Source organism: Schistocerca piceifrons, chromosome X (assembly GCF_021461385.2).
Source record: "Schistocerca piceifrons isolate TAMUIC-IGC-003096 chromosome X, iqSchPice1.1, whole genome shotgun sequence".
Lineage (NCBI taxonomy): Eukaryota > Metazoa > Arthropoda > Insecta > Orthoptera > Acrididae > Schistocerca > Schistocerca piceifrons.
Genome location: NC_060149.1, coordinates 132982951 through 133010152, shown reverse-complemented (window position 1 = coordinate 133010152; position 27202 = coordinate 132982951). Strand labels below are relative to the sequence as shown.

The 27202-nt window shown below is 40.9% G+C and overlaps 1 protein-coding gene across 1 annotated transcript in view; it reads left to right on the top strand.

The window, feature by feature from the left end:
• The window catches only part of LOC124721480 (basic helix-loop-helix transcription factor scleraxis-like), an 87492-nt gene that overhangs the window by 32156 nt on the left and 28134 nt on the right, over positions 1 to 27202 (top strand). The window contains exon 2 of the mRNA XM_047246482.1: positions 18093 to 18223. Coding sequence (XP_047102438.1) covers positions 18093 to 18223 — 131 coding nt within the window. The remainder of the gene's footprint in view (positions 1 to 18092; positions 18224 to 27202) is intronic.

The window sequence follows — 27202 nt, the reverse complement described above, 5'->3', positions numbered from 1 at the left end:
CATTGTTACCATTGTCTTTGAAAAAAAAAAGTCATTCTGTTCGTCTCACTGAATATTTATTTCAGTTAAGTTTTGTATTATACTGCAGCAGTTCTTTCTATGTATGGTCTGAGTTTCCTCAAGCTATGTGACTTGGCAGTGACACAGCATGCCTAAGTTACTTTCGTCCTTAAGTTTTGCACACCAGTGTATTTTCCGATTCAGTTTTATTATGCCCAACCTGTGTGATTGTACAATCTTCCTGCGTGAATGATTTTTAAACGCAAAATTTAAAACGCCACTCTTCCTTTTGTTTTCTTACAGCCACACCAGACTGGTCGACGAGGAGCTACCTACTTAGAATTATATATTAATGCCTTCAGCTGCTGACGGGCGTTGATATACATCAACGGGGACAGGTGAAAATGTGTGCCTCGACCGGGACTCGAACCTGGAATCTCCTGCTTACATGGCAGACGCTCTATCCATTTTTCTTTTTTTATTGTTCTCATTTTGTTCGTTGCATTTGTTCGGTGCGGATCTACATCTACATCTACATCCCTACTCCGCAAGCCACCTGACGGTGTGTGGCGGTGGGTACCTTGAGTACCTCTATCGGTTCTCCCTTCTATTCCAGTCTCGTATTGTTCGTGGAAAGAAAGATTGTCGGTATGCCTCTGTGTGGGCTCTAATCTCTCTGATTTTATCCTCATGGTCTCTTCACGAGATATACGTTGGAGGGACCAATATACTGCTTGACTCCTCGGTGAAGGTATATTCTCGAAACTGCAACAAAAGCCCGTACCGAGCTACTGAGCGTCTCTCCTGCAGAGTCTTCCACTGAAGTTTATCTATCATCTCCGTAACGCTTTCGCGATTACTAAATGATCCTGTAACAAAGCGTGCTGCTCTCCGTTGGATCTCCTCTATCTCTTCTATCAACCCTATCTGGTACTGATCCCACACTGGGGAGCAATAGCCAAGCAGTGGGCAAGCAAATGTGCTGTAACCTACTTCCTTTATTTTCGGATTGCATTTCCTTAGGATTCTTCCAATGAATCTCAGTCTGGCATCTGCTTTACCGACGATCAATTTTATATGATCATTCCATTTTAAATCACTCCCAATGCCTACTCCCAGATAATTTATGGAATTAACTTCTTCCAGTTGCTGACCTACTATATTGTAGCTAAATGATAAAGGCTCTTTCTTTCTATGTGTTCGCAGCACATTACATTTGTCTACATTGAGATTCAATTGCCATTCCCTGCACCATGCGTCAATTCGTTGCAGATCCTCCTGCATTTCAGTACAATTTTCCATTGTTACAACCTCTCGATATACTACAGCATCATCCGCAAAAAGCCTCAGTGAACTTCCGATGTTATCCACAAGGTCATTTATGTATATTGTGAATAGCAACGGTCCTACGTCACTCCCCTGCGGCACACCTGAAAGCACTCTTACTTCGGAATACTTCTCTCCATTGAGAATGACATGCTGCGTTCTGTTATCTAGGAACTCTTCAATCTAATTAAACAATTGGTCTGATAGTCCATATGCTCTTACTTTGTTCATTATACGACTGTGGGGAACTGTATCGAACGCCTTGTGGAAGTCAAGAAACACGGCATCTACCTGTGAACCTGTGTCTATGGCCCTCTGAGTCTCGAGGACGAATAGCGCGAACTGGGTTTCACACGATCGTCTTTTTCAAAACCCATGCTGATTCCTACAGAGTAGATTTTGAGTCTCCAGAAAAGTCATTATACTCGAACATAATACGTGTTCCAAAATTCTACAACTGATCGACGTTAGAGATATAGGTCTATAGTTCTGCACATCTGTTCGACGTCCCTTCTTGAAAACTGGGATGACCTGTGCCCTTTTCCAATCCTTTGGAACGCTACGCTCTTCTAGAGACCTACGGTACACCGCTGCAAGAAGGGGGGCAAGTTCCTTCGCGTACTCTGAATAAAATCGAACTGGTATCCCATCAGGTCCAGCAGCCTTTCCTCTTTTGAGCGATTTTAATTGTTTCTCTATCCCTCTGTCGTCTATTTCGATATCTACCATTTTGTCATCTGTGCGACAATCTAGAGAAGGAACTACAGTGCAGTCTTCCTCTGTGAAACAGCTTTGGAAAAAGACATTTAGTATTTCGGCCTCCCAGGACACCCGTTCAAGTTCAGCGTTGAGTCGTTAACAGTTTTTCGTTACAAAGGGCAGCTAACCCTCTGACCGAACACGCTGAGCTACCGTGCCGGCATCCATCTAAGCCACCGAGGGCACAGAGGATAGTGCGACTGCAGGGACTATCTCGTGCACGCCTCCTGCGAGACCCACATGTCTCACCTCGTATGTCTACACACACCATTCGTAGTGTCCCTGCCCAACACACTCATTACTCGTGGAAGATATTCTTACCAAGTCCTGTAAGAGTTCGGGTAATATGTGTGCATCTGCACAGAAGAAGAAGGTCATGGCCGGTATTAACCAGAACTATATATGTCCGAAAGAGCAGACACCATATCCATGTAAGTATATTCGACGTACTTAGCGATTTTACGCAGGACCAGAATTTTCACTTTTTCTCGGCAAGATGTTTCGCTAATGTGTGACGGTGGAAGTTGACGCATGTTTCGTGCATCAATCTTTTCACAGACTACAAATTTCTACAAACTTTTGCTGTCGTCTTGCCTGTGTTCTTTCTCTGAAGCGAGGTGGTAACAATCTGTTTCCTGCCCATTTTCCGAATTTTTTTATTAAACCATGGTGGATGTTTTCCGTTTTCAATCCACTTACTCAGTGTACTTCTCTCCCAGGTGCGATTTACAGTCAGTTACTTCCCGTAATTCCTCAACATCTGTCATACTATGCCTAAATGGGGTCCGTTCACTATCTAAGTAGAATGCTAACAACTTCATCTGCTCCTTCCAACATAAAAACTCTCTTAGCCTTCTTGATGGATTTATTAATATTAGTAATCATCGTGGCTATGATGACTTCGTGATCGCTAATCCCTGTTTCAATACTGACACTGTCGATACGGTCAGGCCTCTTTTTTATAGTTACAAGGTGCACAATATATCCATTGGGTGTGGGTTGTCCGAATAGTTGCTCAAGACTTTTTTCGGAGAAAGCATTCAGAACTAATTGACAAGACTGACTGACTGCACCACCTGCAACATTTGTGGAGGTGTCCCAGTCTATACTTGGCCTCCAACTAATACTGCGTGATCGTTGTACTTCCACCCTACTGAACGTATTGTTTCTATGAATGATTCTACAAATGTACCAGCGAAAATGGGTGGTCAGTGAAAACACCTGAAAATTAGTTTGAATTCTTCTAGATCGATACTTGTGTCCAGATAACTTTGCAGTCAGACTCATTTTAGACCTCGATAGACATAATATATTTGTCAACTGCAATGAGTACTCCGTTTCCGACGATGTCTAACTTGGCTTTCTACTTCGATTCCGAGTATAATTACAGTGCGACAGCTTTTCTGATTGGGGGGGGGGGGGGTACATCCAGGGTCTTTTCCGGCAGTTTACCGCTAAAATCCAGACACTCGAAGTGTCTTAACTTAATACACAATCTGGTTTCGCTCACTGCGTATTGACTGACAAATATTCTTCAGAAGACTTCAAAGTATCGCCTAGCCTAAAAAGTTATGTGCACACTGCATTTACTCTGCTACCCATGTAGCTACTGCCTTTGAGTCGTGCACCTCAGACCTAGAATTTGCCACTCCATAATGCAGGTCTAGAAATTTTCAACCAAGACCACTACAAAATCGATGGACCCTCTGTTTGTGCTTTTCCAGTCGGCATAAAGCCTAAAGACCCTGATCAGTTCTGGCTTCAATACTGTAAATAGTAAGCTCTATCTGAACTATGTGAGCAGGGCCAGCAGTTTTCCCCTGTTCCAACAGCCGCATATAGGAACTGACAACAGCCTCAAAATCCAAGTGATAGGCGTCACTGATGCCGACATGAGCAACACCTAGCAGATGACTGCACCATGCACCCTCAATAGCCGCAGGTAGGGCCTCCTACACATCTCAGATGAGGCCCCCTCCCCCTTGGAATATTCGATGTCTGTATAAATAGCAGCACTCACCGTCCAGGAGGTAGTTGTCTTCTGGCACTATGTTCGGTGTCCATAATAAAATATGCTTTCAGAGCTAAGTGCTGTACTTCACTGATGACCATGCTTTTGGATTTTCACTTGATGCTTGTTACGGTGTGAAATTGTTTGGTGCAGGCACCATATACCTACTTCAAAACATCTACATCACCATGGTCCCAATTGGACATCAATTCTGTTACTTACACAGGCAGGAACCTGTATAGACGCAGTACATTGTTCATTTGGGAGACCCGTGGATCCCAAAAGAGAACTGAGCTGCACAAACTGCATCCATCAGTGTTCTCCGGTGATGCTGATAAGGACCAGACGAAATGACTAAAAGGATGTGACCAATCACCAAATACAGTAGGTGGGATGACATAATGTGTTTGGCAGGTGCATAATTTTACTTGGATGGCACTGTGCAGTACTGGTTTAAGAACAATAAAGAGCAGCTGAATAGCTGGGACAAATTCCACACTGAATTGAAGAAAACATTTGGTGACAATCAAAAGCAAGTCCACTTAGTGGAAAAAGAATTGATGAATAAGGCCCAACGTCATGGGGAAACGACACAGTCATACGTATAGAACGTTTTGGCTCTGTGCCAATTTGTGGACCTAAATGTGACAGAAGCTGACAAAATCTCACATAATTCGCCAAATGATTCCAGTGCAAAGAGTAAACGCATCAGAAAAATATTCGAATGAAACAGGTATGACCGAACCCAAATGTGGTCCCTATGGTAGTTGTGGAAGACCATCATGACCTCACCTCTCACATGCCATGCAGTACTGGTAAGAGAAGAGATACTGCAGTTTAGGAAGCCAAAAATATTGGACAGAGTATACAGAGAGATAGTAGCCCCATACATCAGGACGAAATAGAGAATGTTGAACAAGAGGCGAACTCATCTCCACCACCAGTTGTCATGCCATGAAGAACGGATGCAGACAATTAGAGGACAGAGGATAACATAATGATATGTTAACACTGTGGGCGCCCTGGACACATTGTGCACAACTGCAGAGAAAGAAAACATTGTTCAGCGATTACTACGCTGCAAGATATCAACATTCACAACAGTTTCATTCACGCAAGATAACAACAGACGATTATAGCCAACATGTGAGATCAAGCCCACAACGGTACCCTTGATAATGCCACTCCTCAACACACCATAACCATTTCCCATCACCATATGGAGTTGCCAGTTGCTCGCATAGTCTCTGAATTCAGTAAAACTAAGAGAGGTGACCAACTATGGAAGTGAGACTGTACAGATGGAAATCCTCCATGGGCAAGGCACCAAGAAGTCAGGAAATCTCATTGATGACATTAACAGTGGACAACCTGTACAGATGCCTTACGTCTCAGCATGTCCATTTTCTGTAATGTCAAATGCTTATTGTCACCAGCTAAAGAAGACTATGTTCCATGATACAAAAGTGATTGCACTGAAATTTGCAAATGAGAAATATGTCCAGCCACCAGGAACATGTATTGCAAGAATAACTAGTAATGACAGAACACAGCCCTTCGAATTTGTCATTTTAACAGAATGCAGTCAGATGGTTATTATCGTATATAACTTCTTGCAGGCATCACAAGGGGTCATAGTCAGTGGAAGATCAGAGCTCCAGACCCACAAAGTTATTCCAACAAGCACACATAAAATGATTGCTTCAGGAAATTGTTTGTCATTGAAGACATTATTCTGCCGTCTTCAAAGAGAGGAGTCCCAGTCATAAACCTAGATGCTCCATTAAAACTGTGCAAAAAGCTGTTGAGGCTCACAAAAGAAATCTACTTGCCAGCAACGATCATAAGTATTGTAGGTAGTCAAGGAAAACTTTGGACCATTAATTGTCACAAGCAACCGCAATTCACCCCTAAAGGTGTTTGCATAGGAACAGTTGAACCAGTGCTTCAGGAAGAGTAGTTTAGTGTCACTGATGAAGAATCATGCTTTGCTACCTCTACAGGCAATCCAGTGGAGCAAGCTGCTGTCAAAATTCCAGCAGGACCTGGCCTGACCAAGGAACAATATCGGTGAGTGTTAGCCTTTCTGTACTAGTTTTTGGATGCTTTCCAATAAATAGTGGAGAAAAGACAGACCAGATACCTCATGGTATAACACTGTATCAACACTGGAGCTCATCTACCAACCAGTTAGCCAGCATTTGTATAGGGTTTCGCTGACTGGATGGTGAATAATCCAGGAGGAAGTGGAGATGATGCTACAATGACATCACTGAATCTTCAGAGAGGCCTCGCTCACCTACTGTAGTCTTTGTGAAGAAGAAGGAAGGCACATGGAGTGTCTTTGTCAACTACCAATGACAGAAGAAAATCACAAAAATGTATGTCTACCCATTACCACGCATTGACGACACCTTAGACTCAACTGTGGACATGCAGACAGGTTACTGGTAAATCAAGATTAACAAGGCTGACCAGGAAAAGAATGCCTTCATAACTCCTAATAACTTTCATGAGTTTAAAGTTGTACCATCTGGACTGTGTAACACTCCAGCCACCTTCAAACATATAATGGACAACCTACTTTGACACCTTAAATGGACAACATGTCTTTGATATCTGGATAACTTTGTTGGCTTTTTGAAGACCTTTGAAGGACATCTGAGTCACCTGATAATCACGTTGAAATGTGTTCAGACTGCAGGCATCTGCCTGAATCCAAGAAAGTACCTCTTTGTCACTCAGGAACAAAAATCTTGAGGCATCTAGTTAATGGTGATGGATTGGATTAGATTAGATTCAGTTTTTGTTTCATAGATCAAAAAAATGAGATGAATCTCATGGATGTGGAACATGTCAGTCTGTCCTGATCCAGAGAAAATAAGAACATTCACAAATTTACTGAAGCCTCGGCACGTTATTTATGTGAGAAGCTTTTTTTTCAGAATGTGTTCACACTACTGACTATTTATAACAGAATTCTATTTCAAAATATGTCCCTTGTAAGAGCTACTGCAAGGAGACAGCAAATTTTCCTGGAACAGGGTGTAAGAAAGATCTTTCCTTGTCCTTAAGGAGGTGTTAGCATCTTCTCAATTCCTAGCACTGTATGGTGAGAATGCTGGGACAGAACTTCACACCAATGCCAGTAGCTTTGGGACAGGTGTAGTTCTAGTGCAAATTCAGGAAGGTGCTGAAAAAGTGATATTGTATGCTTCTAGAGCACTCTCCAGGTCCTAGAGAAACTACTCTACAACTGTGAAAGAGTGGCTTGCAGTACTTTGGGCAATCAACATTTTCTGCTTATAATTATTTGGCAAAATGTTGTGACAGGTCATCATTCTCTGTGCTGACTGACTAGCCTGAAGGATCCACTAGGTTGACTGGTGATATGGGCACTGATGCTTCAGGAGTATGATGTCACATTAGCATAAAAATAAAAAGGCCACAAACATGGGACTGGTGGCTGCCTTTCAAGGAATCCTTTGGCAAAACAGTGCAGCATGGACAAAATGTCAGTCACTGCTGCATTTAATGATGCTGGTGCTAAACAGAGGAAATATTCAGTAGTGCTGCAAAACATAAAAGCCTTGAAGAAAGAGGAGCCAACTAATGAGAATTCCAGTTAATAAACAGAATATTGTATAAGATCTAATGTGGCAGAAATAGTGCTAGTAACAGTGTTCCACAGATTTCGTGTTTGTTTTGAATACAGTCAGAGAGAGTCCCTTTAGTCAACCATAGTGCCAGCAGTGCTACAGTTTGTTTTTAATACAGTCCAGAGACAGGTAGTGCTATTTTCATTGTTTTCTACAAGGAGTGGCTAACAACCACAGTTTAGTCAACAATCAGCCGCCTTTAGTGAATTAGCAGTCTAGTTAAAAGTTGATTAACTCTCTACAGTAAATTGATTTCTTAGGATGGATAGGATGTGTGACTGCTGTGTATGGGCGCAGGAGGAGCTGGTCACTGTTCGCGAACAGCTGAATGTGTTGATGGCCGCGGTCAGCCGTCTTCAGGCTGCTGCCTCGGAGTGTAGCGGCAGTGGGGAGTCTGGTGTGTCACATGGTACACCCCAGGTGTTACATGCTTCACCCACTGTCCCTGCTGTCGAGACATCTTCGCGGGTACCGGGCGCGGTTGGGCCACCCTCTCCGCAAGGGGAGTGGCAGGTTCAGCGGCGTTCGCGGCGCACGAGGCGGCGGGTAAATGTGGAGGCTGGCCATGTGGCATTGCCCGCTCTGCCTGTGAGTGGACATGTGGCCGCTCCTTCAGCAAGGTCCGAGCAGGCACACGGGGGGAAGGGTTTATTAGTTATTGGGAGCTCCAACGTTAGGCGGGTGATGGAGCCCCTTAGCGAAATAGCGGAAAGGTTGGGGAAGAAGGCCAGTGTTCACTCTGTCTGCTTGCCGGGGGATCTCATCTGAGATGTGGAGGAGGCCCTGCCGGCGGCGATAGAGAGCACTGGGTGCACCCGACTGCAAATTGTTGCTTATGTCGGCACCAATGACTCTTGCCGTCTGGGTTCAGAGGTCATCCTCAGTTCGTACAGGCGGTTGGCGGTATTGGTGAAGGCGGAAAGCCTCGCTCGTGGGGTGGAATCAGAGCTAACTATTTGTAGTATCGTTCCAAGAACCGATCGCGGTCCTCTGGTTTGGGGCCGAGTGGAAGGCTTAAACCAGAGGCTCAGACGATTCTGCCGAGATCTGGGGTGCAAATTTCTCGACCTCCGCTATTGGGTGGAGAAATGTAGGGTCCCCCTGAATAGGTCAGGCATGCACTACACGCCCGAAGCAGCTACAAAGGTAGCGGAGTACATGTGGAGTGCACATGGGGGTTTTTTAGGTTAGAGAATTCCCTCCCTAGGCCCGACAAGACGCCTCCTGACACGCAGCAAGGTAGGAGTAGGCAAAATGCAACAGGGAATAACAATATTAATGTGCTAATAGTGAACTGCAGGAGCGTCTATAGAAAGGTCCCAGAACTGCTCTCATTAATAAACGGTGACAACACCCATACAGTACTAGGTACAGAAAGTTGGCTAAAACCAGACGTAAACAGTAATGAAATCCTAAACTCAGGTTGGAATGTATAATGCAGAGACAGGCTGGACAGTGAAGGGGGAGGCGTGTTTATAGTGATAAGAAGTGCAATAGTATCGAAGGAAATTGACGGAGATCCGAAATGTGAAATAATTTGGGTGAAGGTCACGGTTAAAGCAGGCTCAGACATGGTAATTGGATGTCTCTATAGGCCCCCTGGCTCAGCAGCTGTTGTGGCTGAGCACCTGAAGGATAATTTGGAAAATATTTCTAGTAGATTTCCCCACCATGTTGTAGTTCTGGGTGGAGATTTTAATTTGCCAGATATAGACTGGGAGACACAAACGTTCATAATGGGTGGCAGGGGCAAAGAACCCAGTGAAATTTTTTTAAGTGCTTTATCTGAAAACTACCTTGAGCAGTTAAACAGAGAACCGACTCGTGGCGATAACATATTAGACCACCTGGTGACAAACAGACCCGAACTATTTGAAACAGTTAATGCAGAACAGGGAATCAGCGATCATAAAGCGGTTACTGCATCGATGATTTCAGCCGTAAAAAGGAATCTTAAAAAAGGTAGGAAGATTTTTCTGTTTAGCAAAGGTGACAAAAAGCAGATTACTGAGTACCTGATGGCTCAACACAAAAGTTTTGTCTCAAGTACAGATAGTGTTGAGGATCAGTGGACAAATTTCAAAACCATCGTACAATATGCGTTAAATGAGTATGTGCCGAGCAAGATCGTAAGAGATGGAAAAGAGCCACGGTGGTACAACAACCGAGTTAGAAAACTGCTGCAGAAGCAAACGGCACTTCACAGCAAACATAAACATAGCCAAAGCCTTGCAGACAAACAAAAATTACGCGAAGCGAAATGTAGTGTGAGGAGGGCTATGCGAGAGGCGTTCAATGAATTCGAAAGAAAAGTTCTATATACTGACTTGGCAGAAAATCCTAAGAAATTTTGGTCTTATGTCAAAGCAGTAGGTGGATCAAAACAAAATGTCCAGACACTCTGTGATCAAAATGGTACTGAAACAGAGGATGACAGACTAAAGGTCGAAATACTAAATGTCTTTTTCCAAATCTGTTTCACAGAGGAAGACTGCACTGTAGTGCCTTCTCTAGATTATCACACAGATGACAAAATGGTAGATATCGAAATAGATGACAGAGGGACAGAGAAACAATTAAAATCCCTCAAAAGAGGAAAGGCCGCTGGACCTGATGGGATACCAGTTCGATTTTACACAGAATACACGAAGGAACTTGCCCCCCTTCTTGCAGCAGTGTACCGTAGGTCTCTAGAAGAGCGTAGCATTCCAAAGGATTGGAAAAGGGCACAGGTCATCCCCGTTTTCAAGAAGGGACATCGAACATATGTGCAGAACTATAGACCTATATCTCTAACGTCGATCAGTTGTAGAATTTTGGAACACGTATTATGTTCAAGTATAATGACTTTTCTGGAGACTAGAAATCTACTCTGTAGGAATCAGCATGGGTTTTGAAAAAGACGTTCGTGTGAAACCCAGCTCGCGCTATTCGTCCACGAGATTCAGAGGGCCATAGACACGGGTTCACAGGTAGATGCCGTGTTTCTTGACTTCCGCAAGGCGTTCGATACAGTTCCCCACAGTCGTTTAATGAACAAAGTAAGAGCATATGGACTATCAGACCAATTGTGTGATTAGATTGAAGAGTTCCTAGATAACAGAACGCAGCATGTCATTCTCAATGGAGAGAAGTCTTCCGAAGTAAGAGTGATTTCTGGTGTGCCGCAGGGGAGTGTCATAGGACCATTGCTATTCACAATATACATAAATGACCTTGTGGATGACATCGGAAGTTCATTGAGGCTTTTTGCAGATGATGCTGTGGTGTATCGAGAGGTTGTAACAATGGAAAATTGTACTTAAATGCAGGAGGATCTGCAGCGAATTGACGCGTGGTGCAGGGAATGGCAATTGAATCTCAATGTAGACAAGTGTAATGTGCTGCGAATACATAGAAAGATAGATCCCTTATCATTTAGCTACAAAATATCAGGTCAGCAACTGGAAGCAGTTAATTCCATAAATTATCTGGGAGTACGCATTAGGAGTGATTTAAAATGGAATGATCATATAACGTTGACCGTCGGTAAAGCAGATGCTAGACTGAGATTCATTGGAAGAATCCTAAGGAAATGCAATCCGAAAACAAAGGAAGTATGTTACAGTACGCTTGTTCGCCCACTGCTTGAATACTGCTCAGCAGTGTGGGATCCGTACCAGATAGGGTTGATAGAAGAGGTAGAGAAGATCCAACGGAGAGCAGCGCGCTTCATTACAGGATCATTTAGTAATAGCAAAAGCATTATGGAGATGATAGATAACTCCAGTGGAAGACTCTGCAGGAGAGATGCTCAGTAGCTCGGTACAGGATTTTGTTAAAGTTTCGAGAACATACCTTCACCGAAGAGTCAAGCAGTATATTGCTCCCTCCTACGTATATCTCGCAAAGAGACCATGAGGATAAAATCAGAGAGATTAGAGCCCACACAGAAGCATACCAACAATCCTTCTTTCCACGAACAATACGAGACTGGAATAGAAGGGAGAACCGATAGAGGTACTCAGGGTACCCTCCGCCACACACCATCAGGTGGCTTGCGGAGCATGGATGTAGATGTAGATGTAGAAATAACTGCTCATCATCCCAGATCATCTACAGCAGCTATACTGGAGTTTTCCCATCATGTTCCAATATCTGGTCACCTGGTATTCAAGAAGACACTATACAGAATCAGACACATATATCACTGGTTAGGTTTCTACTAACTCAGTAAACACTGTGTGAGCCATTGTAAGAAATGCCAGCAGCAGAAGCATGAGTTATGATTACTTCTGTGACATTGGGTACCAATTCCACCTGCAGCAGTGCCATTCTACTGAACTAGTATCAGCTTCATGGGGAGTTTCCCACAGTCGACTAACAGGAATCGATGGATAATAGTCTGCGCTGACTACATCAGCTGCTATGCTGCCACAGCTCTGGAAATTGCAAGATTATTTATTGATGACATTATTTTGAAGCAGAGAGCATCCCATGTAATGATATCTGATTGTGAAAAAGTCTTCCAGTTAAGGTTAGTATCAGAGGTAATTTCACATTGCGACATCACCCACAGGTGGCAACTGGCTACCACACACAAACAAATTGTCTCACAGAATGCTTTAATAAGGTGTTAACAGACATTCTCTTGGTGTATATTGATGCTGAACACACACACTGGAATACAGTACTGCCTGTTGTGACATTCATGCCCAGGAGAAGGACCAAGAGCGCTATAACACCAAGCACAAGCCAGTGAGATACAGCCTGGGAAACTTAGTACAGATTTTTATTCCTGTACAGAAGGTGGGACTCTTAGAAAAATTACTAAAAGGCTACTTTTGGCCAATTCATAACCTACATTACTTGTCGGATGTCACATATGAAGTCAAGAATTATAACCCTTCGTCAAGAACATGAAAGCAAAAAGACATCGTCCACGTCCTCTGTATGAAGCCCTACTACAGTCCTGCGGCATAGAGTGATGGTGGGTGCTTTTTGTTCAAGGAAACTGAAGACCTACTTCATGATTACAAAGCTTTGATGGGAGGGGCTACCTTCAATCCTCACCATAGTGAAGAGGATGTGGCAACACAACCAGAATGCGAAAATCCCCCAGTGCTAAAATACAGAGGACCCCTAACAAGGTCTAGATCCAGTGTGCTATAGTCAGCTCCAATGAAAATCTCTGAAAGAATGGGTCACTGTTTCTCTATGAGAGGGAGCAATGCCACAAGCTGTGCTGGCACACTGCAGCTCACCAGTTTGAATCCAATCACCAGCAAATATTTGTTATTCAGCATCTATCATTTCTGTAAGATTCTCAGAATTTCTTATTCTTGTGACATTTGCATATTCTGGAATATTCAGTGTCTGTGTAAGCAGCACTCTCCATCCAGGAGTTCAGTTTGTGATATGCCTTACCTGCAATGCTTTATTGCCTTCAGATGCTTATCTTCAAGTATTGACATGATATACTCAACACAGCACTAGCTAAGGTGTTGTAACTTCACATTTATTGATGCATATATCCACTTTATGATCAGCTTAATAAAATATATCATATTGAATAATGACCACAGATAAGCATATGCATTTAATTATGAACTAATCAGACAGTGGGAATGCTTTTATAGTGTCCATTCACCACCAAATTCTGACTAGTTAATACAAATATGAAAACTATAACTATGAAACATTCACAATGTTCAGAACTCCCACCAACTCAAAGAACTTCACAATGACATTTGAGCTCACATGTAGTTGTTACCAAAACTGTGAATCTAACATAGATATACTAGCTCAACTCCAACTCTTGCTACATAAATATTACTTATACACTATGTGATCAAAAGTATCCAGACACCCTGCTGAAAATGACTTACAGGTTTGTGGCGCCCTCCATCAGTAATGCCTTGATGACAGATTCCACTCTCAGAGGTATATGTTCAATCAGGTGCTGGAAGGTTTCTTGGGGAATGGCAGCCCATTCTTCACAGAGTGCTGCACTGAGAAGAGGTATCAATGTCGGTCAGTGAGGCCTGGCACGAAGTCGGCATTCCAAAATATCCCAAAGGTGTTCTATAGGATTCATGTCAGGACTCTGTGCAGGTCCAGCCATTACAGGGATGTTATTGTCACGTAACCACTCTGCCACAGGCCATGCATTATGAACTGGTGCTCGATCATGTTGAAGGATGCAATCACCATCCCCAAATTGCTCTTCAACAGCAGGAAGCATGAAGGGGCTTAAAACATCCATGTAGGCCTGTGCTGTGATAGTACCAAACAGAACAACAAGGGCTGCAAGCCCCCTCCATGAAAAACATGACCACACCATAACACCACCACCTCCAAAATTTACTGTTGGCACTACACATGCTGGCAGATGACATTCATCAAGTATTCGCCATACCCGCATCCTGCAATTGGATCGCCACATTGTGTACCATGATTCATCACTCCACACAACGTTTTTCCACTGTTCAATTGTCCAATGTTTACACTCCTTACACCAAGCGAGGTGTCGTTTCACATTTACCAGCGTGATGTGTGTCTTATGAGCAGCCACTCAACCATGAGATCCAAGTTTTCTCACCTCCCACCTAACTATCAAAGCACTTGCAGTGGATCCTGATGCAGTTTGGAATTCCTGTATTACGGTCTGAGCAGTTGTCTGCCTATTACACATTATGACCATCTTCAATTGTCAGTGGTCTCTGTCAGTCAACAGATGAGACCGGCCTGTACACTTTTGTGCTGTATGTGTCCCTTCACGTTTCCACTTCACTATCACATTGGAAACAGTGGACCTAGGGATGTTTAAGAGTGTGGAAATCTCACATACAGATGTATGACACAAGTGACGCCCACTCACCTGACCATGTTCAAAGTCCGTGAGTTCCGTGGCGTGCCCCATTCTGCTCTCTCACGATGTCTAATGACTACTGAGGTCGCTGGTATGGAGTACCTGGCAGCAGATGGCAGCACACTGCACCTAATGTGAAAAACGTGTTTTTGGGGGTGTCCAGATACTTTTGATCACATAGTGTTGTTGTTGTTGTTGTTGTGGTCTTCAGTCCTGAGACTGGTTTGATGCAGCTCTCCATGCTACTCTATCCTGTGCAAGCTTCTTCATCTCCCAGTACCTACTGCAACCTACATCCTCCTGAATCTGCTTAGTGTATTGATCCCTTGGTCTCCCTCTACGATTTTTACCCTCCATGCTGCCCTCCAATGCTAAATTTGTGATCCCTTGATGCCTCAAAACATGTCCTACCAACCGATCCCTTCTTCTAGTCAAGTTGTGCCACAAACTTCTCTTCTCCCCAATCCTATTCAATACCTCCTCATTAGTTACGTGATCTACCCACCTTATCTTCAGCATTCTTCTGTAGCACCACATTTCGAAAGCTTCTATTCTCTTCTTGTCCAAAATGGTTATCGTCCATGTTTCACTTCCATACATGGCTACACTCCATACAAATACTTTCAGAAACGACTTCCTGACACTTAAATCTATACTCGATGTTAACAAATTTCTCTTCTTCGGAAACGATTTCCTTGCCATTGCCAGTCTACATTTTATATCCTCTCTACTTTGACCATCATCAGTTATTTTACTCCCTAAATAGCAAAACTCCTTTACTAGTTTAAGTGTCTCATTTCCTCATCTAATCCCCTCAGCATCACCCGATTTAATTTGACTACATTCCATTATCCTCGTTTTGCTTTTGTTGATGTTCATCTTATATCCTCCTTTCAAGACACTGACCATTCTGTTCAACTGCTATTCCAAGTCCTTTGCTGTCTCTGACAGAATTACAATGTCATCGGCGAACCTCAAAGTTTTTACTTCTTCTCCATGAATTTTAATACCTACTCTGAATTTTTCTTTTGTTTCCTTTACTGCTTGCTCAATATACAGATTGAATAACATCGGGGAGAGGCTAAAACCCTGTCTCACTCCTTTCCCAACCACTGCTTCCCTTTCATGCCCCTCGACTCTTATAACTGCCATCTGGTTTCTGTACAAATTGTAAATAGCCTTTCGCTCCCTGTATTTTACCCCTTCCACCTTCAGAATTTGAAAGAGAGTGTTCCAATTAACATTGTCAAAAGCTTTCTCTAAGTCTACAAATGCTAGAAACGTAGGTTTGCCTTTTCTTAATCTTTCTTCTAAGATAAGTCGTAAGGTTAGTATTGCCTCACGTGTTCCAACATTTCTACGGAATCCAAACTGATCTTCCCCGAGGTCGGCTTCTACCAGTTTTTCCATTCGTCTGTAAAGAATTCGCGTTAGTATTTTGCAGCTGTGACTTATTAAACTGATAGTTCGGTAATTTTCACATCTGTCAACACCTGCTTTCTTTGGGATTGGAATTATTATATTCTTCTTGAAGTCTGTGGGTATTTCGCCTGTCTCATACATCTTGCTCACCAGATGGTAGAGTTTTGTCATGACTGGCTCTCCCAAGGCCATCAGTAGTTCTAATGGAATGTTGTCTACTCCCGGGGCCTTGTTTCGACTCAGGTCTTTCAGTGCTCTGTCAAACTCTTCACGCAGTATCTTATCTCCCATTTCATCTTCATCTACATCCTCTTCCATTTCCATAATATTGTCCTCAAGTACATCGCCCATGTATAAACCCTCTATATACTCCTTCCACCTTTCTGCTTTCCCTTCTTTGCTTAGAAGTGGGTTGCCATCTGAGCTCTTGATATTCATACAAGTGGTTCTCTTCTCTCCAAAGGTCTCTTAAATTTTCCTGTAGGCAGTATCTATCTTACCCCTAGTGAGACAAGCCTCTACATCCTTACATTTGTCCTCTAGCCATCCCTGCTTAGCCGTTTTGCACTTCCTATGTGTATGACCTTTAAAACCCAACTGGCTGCACAAAGGGCTCTCGTAATTACTCACAGATTTACATCAGAGTAGTAATTATTATTGTTATTAGATTCTAGTTTGCAATAAGAGCTAGGTAGTTGCAATTACATCACAGAGAAACATGTAATAATTTGGTTTATTTATATGATGGATTTCTGTAACATTAATGATGTTAGCTGGAGTCTTTAGTTATTGCATTGTACATATCTGATTTTTATGCAAATTCTTAGGTTCATTATTTTCTCAAATTTCTTAAAATTTTAATTAAAAATATTATTTAAAGCAAGTGTTTTTAATTTAAAAAATAAGGGTAACTAATTACTACATAATTTCTGAGAATCAAACAGTCTTAAAGGCCAAAATAGTGAAAATTTCTTGTGGGAAACAGAAATTATAAATATCTTTTCATATAATAAGTTCTTGGAAAATATGAACAGCTTATGAAAGAAGTAAATGAAGGACTTGTCACTGAACCTCATTATTTGACAAACCATTAACTATTTGCTCACGGGTATAGCTGTAGCATATTTATCACATGCATAATAAAAAGAAAGAAAGAAAGAAAATTATATTTGTAAGGAATGAAATTATAGCAAGTGGGTGTAAGCCCCCAGCCTCCTTTTTCCCCTCTGAATTTCGAGTTCTCTTGTGTCCATATGTTGGGAATTAACATTCTTTCAGAGCTAAGTGTTGTACTTCAGTGACGTCCCTGCTTTTGGATTCTGACTCAGTTGTGTTACCACATGACAATATCTACCAATGAGGAACTGTGATGCTGGGATTTATTAAGAGAAAGTGTCAGAAATAGTACACAATTATTGTAAGGTCTGTTACAGTAATCAACATCTTGAATAGAAAATAAATAATATTTACTGATGAGCCCAAAGTTTATCTTTGAGTTGAAAAGATGAGGAGTTTACTGTTATAAAGGCATGTAAACAGATGGCTGGTTGCTGGGTGTCAAATTTTATTCTTTAAGTGTTGGCATATTTTTATAGATAGCATATCCCTGTTTCATAAACTTATTTTGTAAGGCTGCATATTTCTGGCACTAAGTCATGTTAAACATTGCACAGGTGTCAGTAAGGATACTGACACATTTTCTGCAGCAGAGTAGACAAAAAATTCCACACATGTATTGCATTTAATGTAGATGCTTTAAAATTAGTTAATACTATCAGACCCTAATTTTGGTATCTTTCAATTAAAATCAAAAGACAAAATAGTTACTTAAACCAACAGCGCCCAGTTCCTTATGTTTAACCAGTCTTCATCTAAAGTCAATACAAATCATTAACAAGCTTGTTTTTGTTCTCACAGATATTTGGATATTCTCACATTTAAAATGTCTAGCCCACACAGTTGAGACAAAAGAATCAAAAATTTGTTCCATAATACTACATTTTCATTTTAAAGAAAATATATTATAAAAACAATTATCAATTAATCTGAATTTCCACCAATACAGTGTGAACTCAGCATATACAGCACTGCGCTCGCTGATACCAACAGAGCCACGAGATCGCAAACTTTCACGGATTGAGACGTTGCGTCTTGCTGTGAGCTACATTACACACCTTAGCCATCTCATCACAGCAAGTAAGTCATTTTACTGTTAAGAATCTACTTATAAGGCATTCACAAATATTAATTTAAGAGTTCATATTATTTTTAAATCATTATCAAAATGAAGTTATTGTTATGAGAAGTATCTAGTCAGGTTGGTTAACTTTACGACATAATTTGGGAAGAACTGAAAAGTGCCAATGAGAAAAAAAGAAAATTTGAAGTGATGTCACATAGATGTTACTGCATTGTGTCACAGTGGTGTTACTCACTGTCAGTATCCATGGATGTGTATGGATGGGTAGCCAAAATATTCATAATCAGTATGATCTAGAATGTTACCAGTGTTAATATTGCCACTTTGTTGTTTCACTGATTTCAAATGGGTTGGAATACTCAAAGCTTAATGACTGGTTCTTTGTTAAGTGTGTGGTATGGGCCATCCAAAGATATTGTATGCAATACCTTCACTGAACTTTTAAATCTCAGCAAGGATAATGTACACTATCTGAATGTATTTTGATCACAGGCATGGTGTCTACAGAAATATTTAACTTTGAACCATCATAATGACATGATACATCATAAGAGGCATAAAGAATATGTAAGTGTATGAATTATAACCTGCTGTTTCCTCTGTTGACTCCACTGCACACTGGTGTGCTTGTCAGCTTAAATAAATATTTAGGCCGAATTTCACTTTCATTCTCATAAATTTTGAACTGCTCGATTTTCTGTCTGATAATATCACTCACAGAGAGATATAGCACAGTTCTGATCTCAATGATGAAATTAAGAACCAGGAGCTCAGACGGACACTAAGAAAGATAGAGAAGTAAACAGGGTCAGTCATCAGGACAAGCTGGCAATCACACCTCCTTTCAATAGGAGACAGAGATCTAAAGCCAATAAGGAATATGTAAATTAATCATGGTTTAAGTCCCAGAGGGAAGATGATCAACATTTAAAAAACCTGTATGGTAAACAATGTGCTCAATAACAAAACTTCAGGCTGTAGGATTGCCCAAGTCATACTGCTTCTCAACAAAATCAATACAAAAGACAGTCTTCAAATTTCTGGCATCTGTTCCTTTTTTTTAAATTCATATAGAGTCCAGATATAACTATCACATAAAAATCAATTTGCACAAACTGTATACGAACTGTCAAAGATCTACAACATAGTATTAAAACAAGATAGCTGATTTGATTTTATTTGATTTACTGATCTAATTTATTGATCCATCTTTAACCATATTCCATGTAGTTGATGTCATCATTTTACACATGTTATATTGCTACTTAATAAGTCATACATTTTTAACCTGTTGAAGGACTATATATGGTTTATACTAGTAATGATTAAATAAAAATGCATCGTAAAGAATGACAAAACGAGAAACAGAATGTTTAACGCAATACACATGCTGAGAAGAAAATTTTAACAAATATAAATGAGATATGCCTGATACACATTAATCATTACATATAAATGTACCATTAAAATAAAGCACACAGTACAAAATAGCAGGTAGCTAGGAGTGGTAAGGTGCTGAACTCAGCATACTCAAAAAGGAGGAGGATTTTTTACAACATTAATTCACCTCAGTGGCATTCAAACAATGTTGACAATAATGAACATTTGAATTCCTAAGAAAGATGATACTTCAGTCAACACACAGTTATTTTGACTTCTTCCAAAACAGGCATTATAAGAGCCACCATAAAGTTATTAATGACTCACAAAATCAGAATGACAGTTTAAGTTATTATTTTAAACATTTCAAGAAAATTTAAAATTTTGCTCATTTGAGTTTAAATGCCATAAAGGGAGAGAATCGGTATTAACATAATTTACAAGTTTCATAACAGTTTTCTGTTATTCAATACATGGGTTAATAAAGTGCCCAATTCACATGTAAACAATGAAAGCATTAACAACATTAAATCACAATTCAAAGAGCTGAAAACAAATGCCTTTGCTTAGTAATCAGGCATTGACATAAGATGGCCAGCATGAGCTTAGCCCAGATATTGCTCAGTCCCTTTATTCGGCTGATATTAGATACTCTAAAACACACACAGGGTAAAAACCCGCATAGGCACAAGGTGAAAACAACAGAAATGAATTACATGTTGCATGCCAAAAAAATCTCATAAGGCCCTTTCAGACCTTAGCTGTGAACAATATGTTTCTATATTTTGAATCAATAATCCTGATTTTTTTTTTAAATTGGCAATTTATCACAATGAGTGTGTAAAAGGGAATAAACAATTTTAATGATTAATCTTTCACGGCATTTTAACTCATTAGTCTTTAAAAATAAAACACACAAGTTAAAATTAATAATTCTGCTTATACCTGGCCATTATTGCACCAAGTAGTAAAAGAGTTTCAGTTTGGTAAGGTATTGCTTTTTACAAGTGGGCTTAGCAATAACTTGGGCATCTTCTGGAAACATGGAATGCTGGTCCACATTGAGGACTATGACAAATATAACAGTTACTAATCAAAGTTACAAGGCATTATACGCAAGAACTCAAATTAAAATTCCAGTTCAAAGAATAGGGATTTTCACAAATCACAACCAGTACTCTAATCATACATACAAAGGCTGCTCATTATTTTCTTTCTATGACAATCACTGACTGTATAGTAAATACTGGCAGCTACGCAGCCACAAACCAATGCAGTAGAAGTGGGAGACTCTTAACTCTGAAGGTGCAAGCTCACGACCACGAAGGCAGCAGGAAACAGTAATTCTTTGAATACCATAGGCACACTTTTCACAGTTGCAGATCATGATCCACAACATGACAAACTGGATCTCCATCCTCAGTGAACAACTGTAGCTACGATGTGAAACAGCGAGCAAGACTCCCCAGCAGTGCAGCAACATCTGCTCAGCAAGTGGCTATGCTGCATCTGGCAAAAGGCCAGTGAACTTGTCACTACGATATGAAGTACAGAAAAGTTTACTGAGTGACAGTTATCACTACTAATTAACACATCTCAATAGTTGCATTAAAATCCCATCTCATCCTGATGAGACTGCAAACTAGTCTTTAACAGATGCTATAAAAGTAGGAAAACATATAATTTTACATTTAACTGCACTAAATGATAGTATTGTTTAATTGATGTTTCATACTAAAACCTAACACTAAATACATTATAAAAATACTGAAATACTGCAATTGCAAAAACAAAAAGGTATGATCAAGAAAAATGATCAAATAACCTCACCCACTGCTAAAGTTTTTTATGTGCTTTAATCCACCAACATGAATATGAATAGTTTCCCCACATCATATGCAAAAGGGGATTGCTCACTAAACATTTTGGCAGTTTACATTAGAATCCTATTACATCATATGAGTTATTATGTCACTATATGAGTACAGTGTGCTCCATTGCACCATGTGTGTAATGAGAAGGTGGATTAGGATGGAAGGGAATACAGTGTTAAGGAAGAAACCATCTGGAGTTTGTGCAGGGAAACCATAACGAAATTTCCTTCCAAGAGTGGTTGAGATGGATCTTCATTATGTTTTTCAAGCAGCTATTGCTTCATTGGAAACTGATTTACAGCAACTGGACATGCAAAAATGTGCCAAACCCATACAATACAATGAGAAGCTCCTTTTGTTTCCTGTTGTGATGTATATTTTAAGTTGCTAAAATGATAGACACTATGAATGTTTTGCTGCACACCAATTGTTATCTTGAAACTTTTTAAATAATTTCCACTACATTAAATGTCACACATCCTTTAAAACCATTCATAAAGCCAAGTCGGTTGGGTCTTCTAGCTGCTGGCCACCTTCATTATTCCATTCCTACTGAAGATCGTCATCTGCACAAAATTTTCATCTTTCAAGTGTGTCTTCACTAATCTGTGGTATAAAGAGGTCACACAAGAATATTTGTACCTAAATAGCCAGGACAAATTTCTGGCCATATTTATGATGATGACAGAAGCAAGTTCTGAGTCTCAATTTCCAACAGATAGTTTTACACACCTCTGCAACTCAAGACAGGAATTTTTTTTAGAAACCACATTAAAGTAACAGATTTCTTTTTGGAGTAAGCATCCTATGTTTCAGTAACATCATGGCAGTTAGAGGAAACTGCTACATTCTCTTCTGGGCATAAAGAAACCTCCAGACAAGCAAGTGTACTCTCATCATCAATCATCTACTTCTTGGTTTGGGATCTGTATCAATATGGCAAAATATTGATTATCTGTTAAAGGCACTAATCAGGTAACAGCTGTGTGAGTTTCAGTTTTTTTTTTCAGAACTTATGCAACATGAAACCCAGTGTGTCATTTATAAACAATAAAGCTTTCTCACTTGCCATTAGCTTCTCTCAATCATATGGAAACTGTGAGTCAGTTCACAAGGTATGCTCAGATTACATTACATTAATTCTTTTTCCATAGATCATGAATATGACATTTTAATGATGTGGAATGTGTCAGTTTAATATAAGGTTTATTTACACGATAATTTTTTGACTCCAACACTTTAAATTTGTCCTAAGAAAGAAAGTATCCTAATTCATGTTCCAAACTGGGACTTAATTTTACATGAGCACAACTAATTGATTTAAATTAAATTGCAGCTGGCAATAAGAATGGTGAACTACACAATTAACACAACTTATCCACTGCAAAAAGTAAAATAAAATCTCAGTAACAATTCTGTAACTGTGGAAAAGCCAAACTACTTTCCATACACATTATCTCATATATGATAGATTAACAGCAGTATGGGATAGCCTGTACTGAATTTGGAAGGAACAGAGATGATTTAGAGATAAACTGGTGATTTCAGTCTGTCTCTGAAACTTGTTCAGTATTTCACTATACACATAATATTATAGAATAAATTAAATAACACACACATATGATTGAAAACCTTGTTATGTTACAACTAGAATAAAAGCTGGATTGTAGGGATATTTGAGAAAGATAGGCTCAATTTGTATGGAACCATAGAAAACAGTTTTGGAAATAAGGTAGACTGAGTTGTGACAGATCGGGGGGGGGGGGGGGGGGGGGGGGGGTAGGTTGAGGAATCTGACTGAAAAATGTTAAGAGAGAGTGGAAACAAGGATTTACAAAACAGGGTCATTTTTGGAATGTGAAACAATTAATATCTGTAGAAAAGTTGTATCCTTCGACAAACAGTGGAGCTTGACATCAAAGTACTGCTTTCCAGGTATGATGCTTGGATGAACCATGTAAAGAAAGCAAATGAGTAATACAATTTATGAGTCATCTAATTCTCTCATGTTATTCTGAAAAACATTTCATATAATTGAGTATTTGATCATGTTTTCAAGTATTAGGCTGCAGTCAACAGAAGTGCAATGGTGAGAAGGAATTTTAAGAAGTATGATACTTTTATTGTCTAGAAATGACTGTGATTGAAAATAAAAATGATTTTAACAAATATAGCAGACACAGTTGGGAAGCCTACTCTGTCCTATGTCGGGGGAAGACAATGCAAAAGGGTAGTTAATTGTCAGCAATTCGTATGAACTGAAAGTAGTGGTACCCTGTATGGAAATGGCAACAAGGGATAAGAATGACAATCTTGTGCACACAGTGTGCCTGCCTGGAGAAGATCATTCAACATTTTGAACAGGTTATTCCAGCAGCCATTGAGGGAACAAGTTGTAACCACTAGCAGATTGTGACAGACACTGGAACAAATGAAGTCTGTCATCTGGGCATCATAGTCATATGCGTATCATCCTAGTGACTGACAGAGAAGACTGAGGAAGAACAGCATTTTTTATGGAATTTCAACACAACTCACACTCTGCAGTAGTGTCACCGAGGTGTGCACACACCATCTCCAAGCCAGCTGGATGATGGGGTCAGTCATGGTGGTGTTCCCGTGTGAGGCTCCCAATTGTGACAGCATGCTCACCTGCTGCCACCCTTACCACACGCTACACCATTCTTCCATTGACCCCATAGTAGGGCACTAATGGGGATAGCTCCAGTAACTGCTGATGTGGGATCCTGAGGAATTTGAACCAGAACCCTCCTTCCCCCCTCTCCAGTGGACAGTTCCTCACTACTGATGATGTCAGCTGACTGCCCGTTACCACAGCCTCCGCAGTATTCTGTCCCTCCAGAGGTGTCAGCTCTGTCTGCATTTTCTCCCTCATTGGTCGATCCACTGCCGGGGAAACTTTTATCCAACAGAGGATGCCACAGTTGCCAGGACACTTCACAAAATGAAAAAAAAGCATAATATCCTATTACAGCAATACCAATGAGTCACAATTCGAATCAGTCCACTCATACAAATACCTTGGTGTAACAGTTTGTGAGGATATGAAATGAAATGATCATTTAGTATCCCCACCAGCAGACACTGAGATGGAGGCAGATGAGATGACATAGGTATCACAGCAAAATAGTGCAGAATGCTGTCATGGAGAGCTTGCATGAAACATCATAGGGGCAGGACCACTGACAAGGGTGTTCACTTGCTGGTGGTGATAGGCTTGGTCCAGCAGTTCTTATACTGACATAAACATACCCAGAGCTGAATATTGCTTTGCACCATGCTCTGGGTTCCACCTGCTGACTTTCTCAATCATTTGCATGGATTGCATTGTGTCTTTCTCCATACTCATCTGTATGTGGTGTTCAGATTTTCTGCTCCCCCATAAATTGACTCAACACGTAGTTTTGTTCCCTCCCCACGGTTTCAACTACTTGGCTTTGCAGTCAAGTCACTGCAGGCAGGTACAGTTACATCTGTGCTGGTGATGATGGTTCATGGCCTTGTCACATCTCCATCAGATACAAAAGTGGTGATATAGGATGTTCTTACAAGTGTAACACTTCTCCCCCACACCGCCAGTGCCGTTCACTGGCTTCAACAAATCTATGGGATGGTGGGAGAATTGTCTGCACCGGTTCTTGCTGCACTGCCAGGTAAGGCATTTTGCCAGTCCATTTGATAACGCTGCCTTATTATCATCCAGCAGTGTGGTACTGTACAAGACTGTGCAAACTTTTGCATTCACAATGGTATCCAGCATCTGACTACAGCCTCATTTCACCTGGTTTCTAACTTGGAGGTAGAGCAATTTGAGCAAGCATTCAAATTTCAAATGAGGAAATCTGTGGCTGCTTCATCCTGCGATGATGCCCTTTCTATTTCTCTTGCACATGCTTTGAAATGCTAGTTAATGGTTGCAGTCCATGGAAAAGTTTGCGTGGGTACCAGCCATGGGGTCTTTTGGATTCGTTGCACCCCAAGATGCACTCCCCCGATTGCCTTGGCCTGCCTTGTTTTCCTTACAATGGTCATTCGGTCGGCAGCACAAGTGGCTGCCAGGTGTCATGGTGAGATGGCTTTTTTTTATTTTTTTTTATGGGTGTCATTCAGGAACAGCTGACCTGTCATTCTAAGCAGGCACATCTGCCATCTCCAAGCCAGACAGGTGATGGGGTCAATTGCACTGTTCTTCTTGTGGGACGTTCCCAATTGTGGCAGCATGCTCATTTGATGCCATCTCTACAGCACCCTCCACTGTCCCATCTTTGACTGCCTAGGGCACCGGCATGCATAACTCCAGTGACTACTGATGTGGGAGCCTGTGAAATTTAAACCAGTACCGTTATCCCAGCCTCTAGAACATACGCCCCTCTGGTGAAGCCAGCTGCATTGGCATTGTCTTCTTTGGTGGCCTATCCACTGCCAGGGAATCTCGAACCCTCTCTTGTTTTGTGACAGAGGTCACAATAAAAGCTAGGCAATTTTTGACCTTTGTGGCACATATATGCTCCAAGTTAGATTTCATCATACAATGTAGAAAGGCTTGTGCTGCTGTGTGTAGAAAGGCTTATGCTGCTGTACACCAGTGAGGAGTTAATATGTGAAGCAATTCCCATCCCATAAAACAACACATGGTCCCATAAACAACAGATGGTCACGCAGCATGAGAACAGAGATGCGAGCAGGAGCCATGTCTTAGTGGAGCATATAGACAATGCAGAGATTCACACTGCAAGGCTCGGCAGTAAACATATAACTGTGGTTATTAATATTATATGTTTAAATGTTTATATACAACTCCAACTAGACTGTTGACATTATCCATACTGACAGCTTTGTGCCGGCCAGAGTGGCCATGCGGTTCTAGGCGCTACAGTCTGGAGCCGAGCGACCGCTACGGTCGCAGGTTCGAATCCTGCCTCGGGCATGGATGTGTGTGATGTCCTTAGGTTAGTTAGGTTTAATTAGTTCAAAGTTCTAGGCGACTGATGACCTCAGAAGTTAAGTCGCATAGTGCTCAGAGCCATTTGAACCATCTAACAGCTTTGTAAACATGCTTTTAGTAACTAAAAATCAAGCTCACTTTTTAATCAGAATTTCGTATAATATTATCTATCACTGGCTGAATAAATCAACCAATCAGAAATGTGTCCTATGCAAGCAGGCTCAAAACAATGAAGCTAGCTCCCTACCCAGTCTTTGACTATCATTCAGGCTGACGACATGTATGTATTTATGCAAGTAGATATTTTATGGTCTTGAAATTAAGTGAGAGCAGTATTTGACCTCATAAAATATTTATGTGTGATCTTGCATGTGTGTGATAGTGTGTGGTCATTAGAGTCAGATGGATATTTCTGTGAACTTACAATGATGCTCGATAAATGATTATTAGGATCTGTGAACTTAGATTCAAGTATTAGTATTAGACTGGCTCTATAGACTCTTATTTTTCCTTAGTTCTTTTATAAACAAGGTGGCATCCTTTTATTTTGAGGCTTTCATTGAAGTAGATCAAAGACTTTCCCATTTGCACTCCCTCATTCACAGTTGATTGTATCCATGTTAGAATCTGCAACCGGTGGAGAAGACCAATTGGGACATCAAGCCAACCTATTAATGGTGAAATATAGAAGTCGCAGGTGCACAGAACCTACTCTTCACTGGTTAGTCAACTCCACATGCAACAACTCGTGAGAA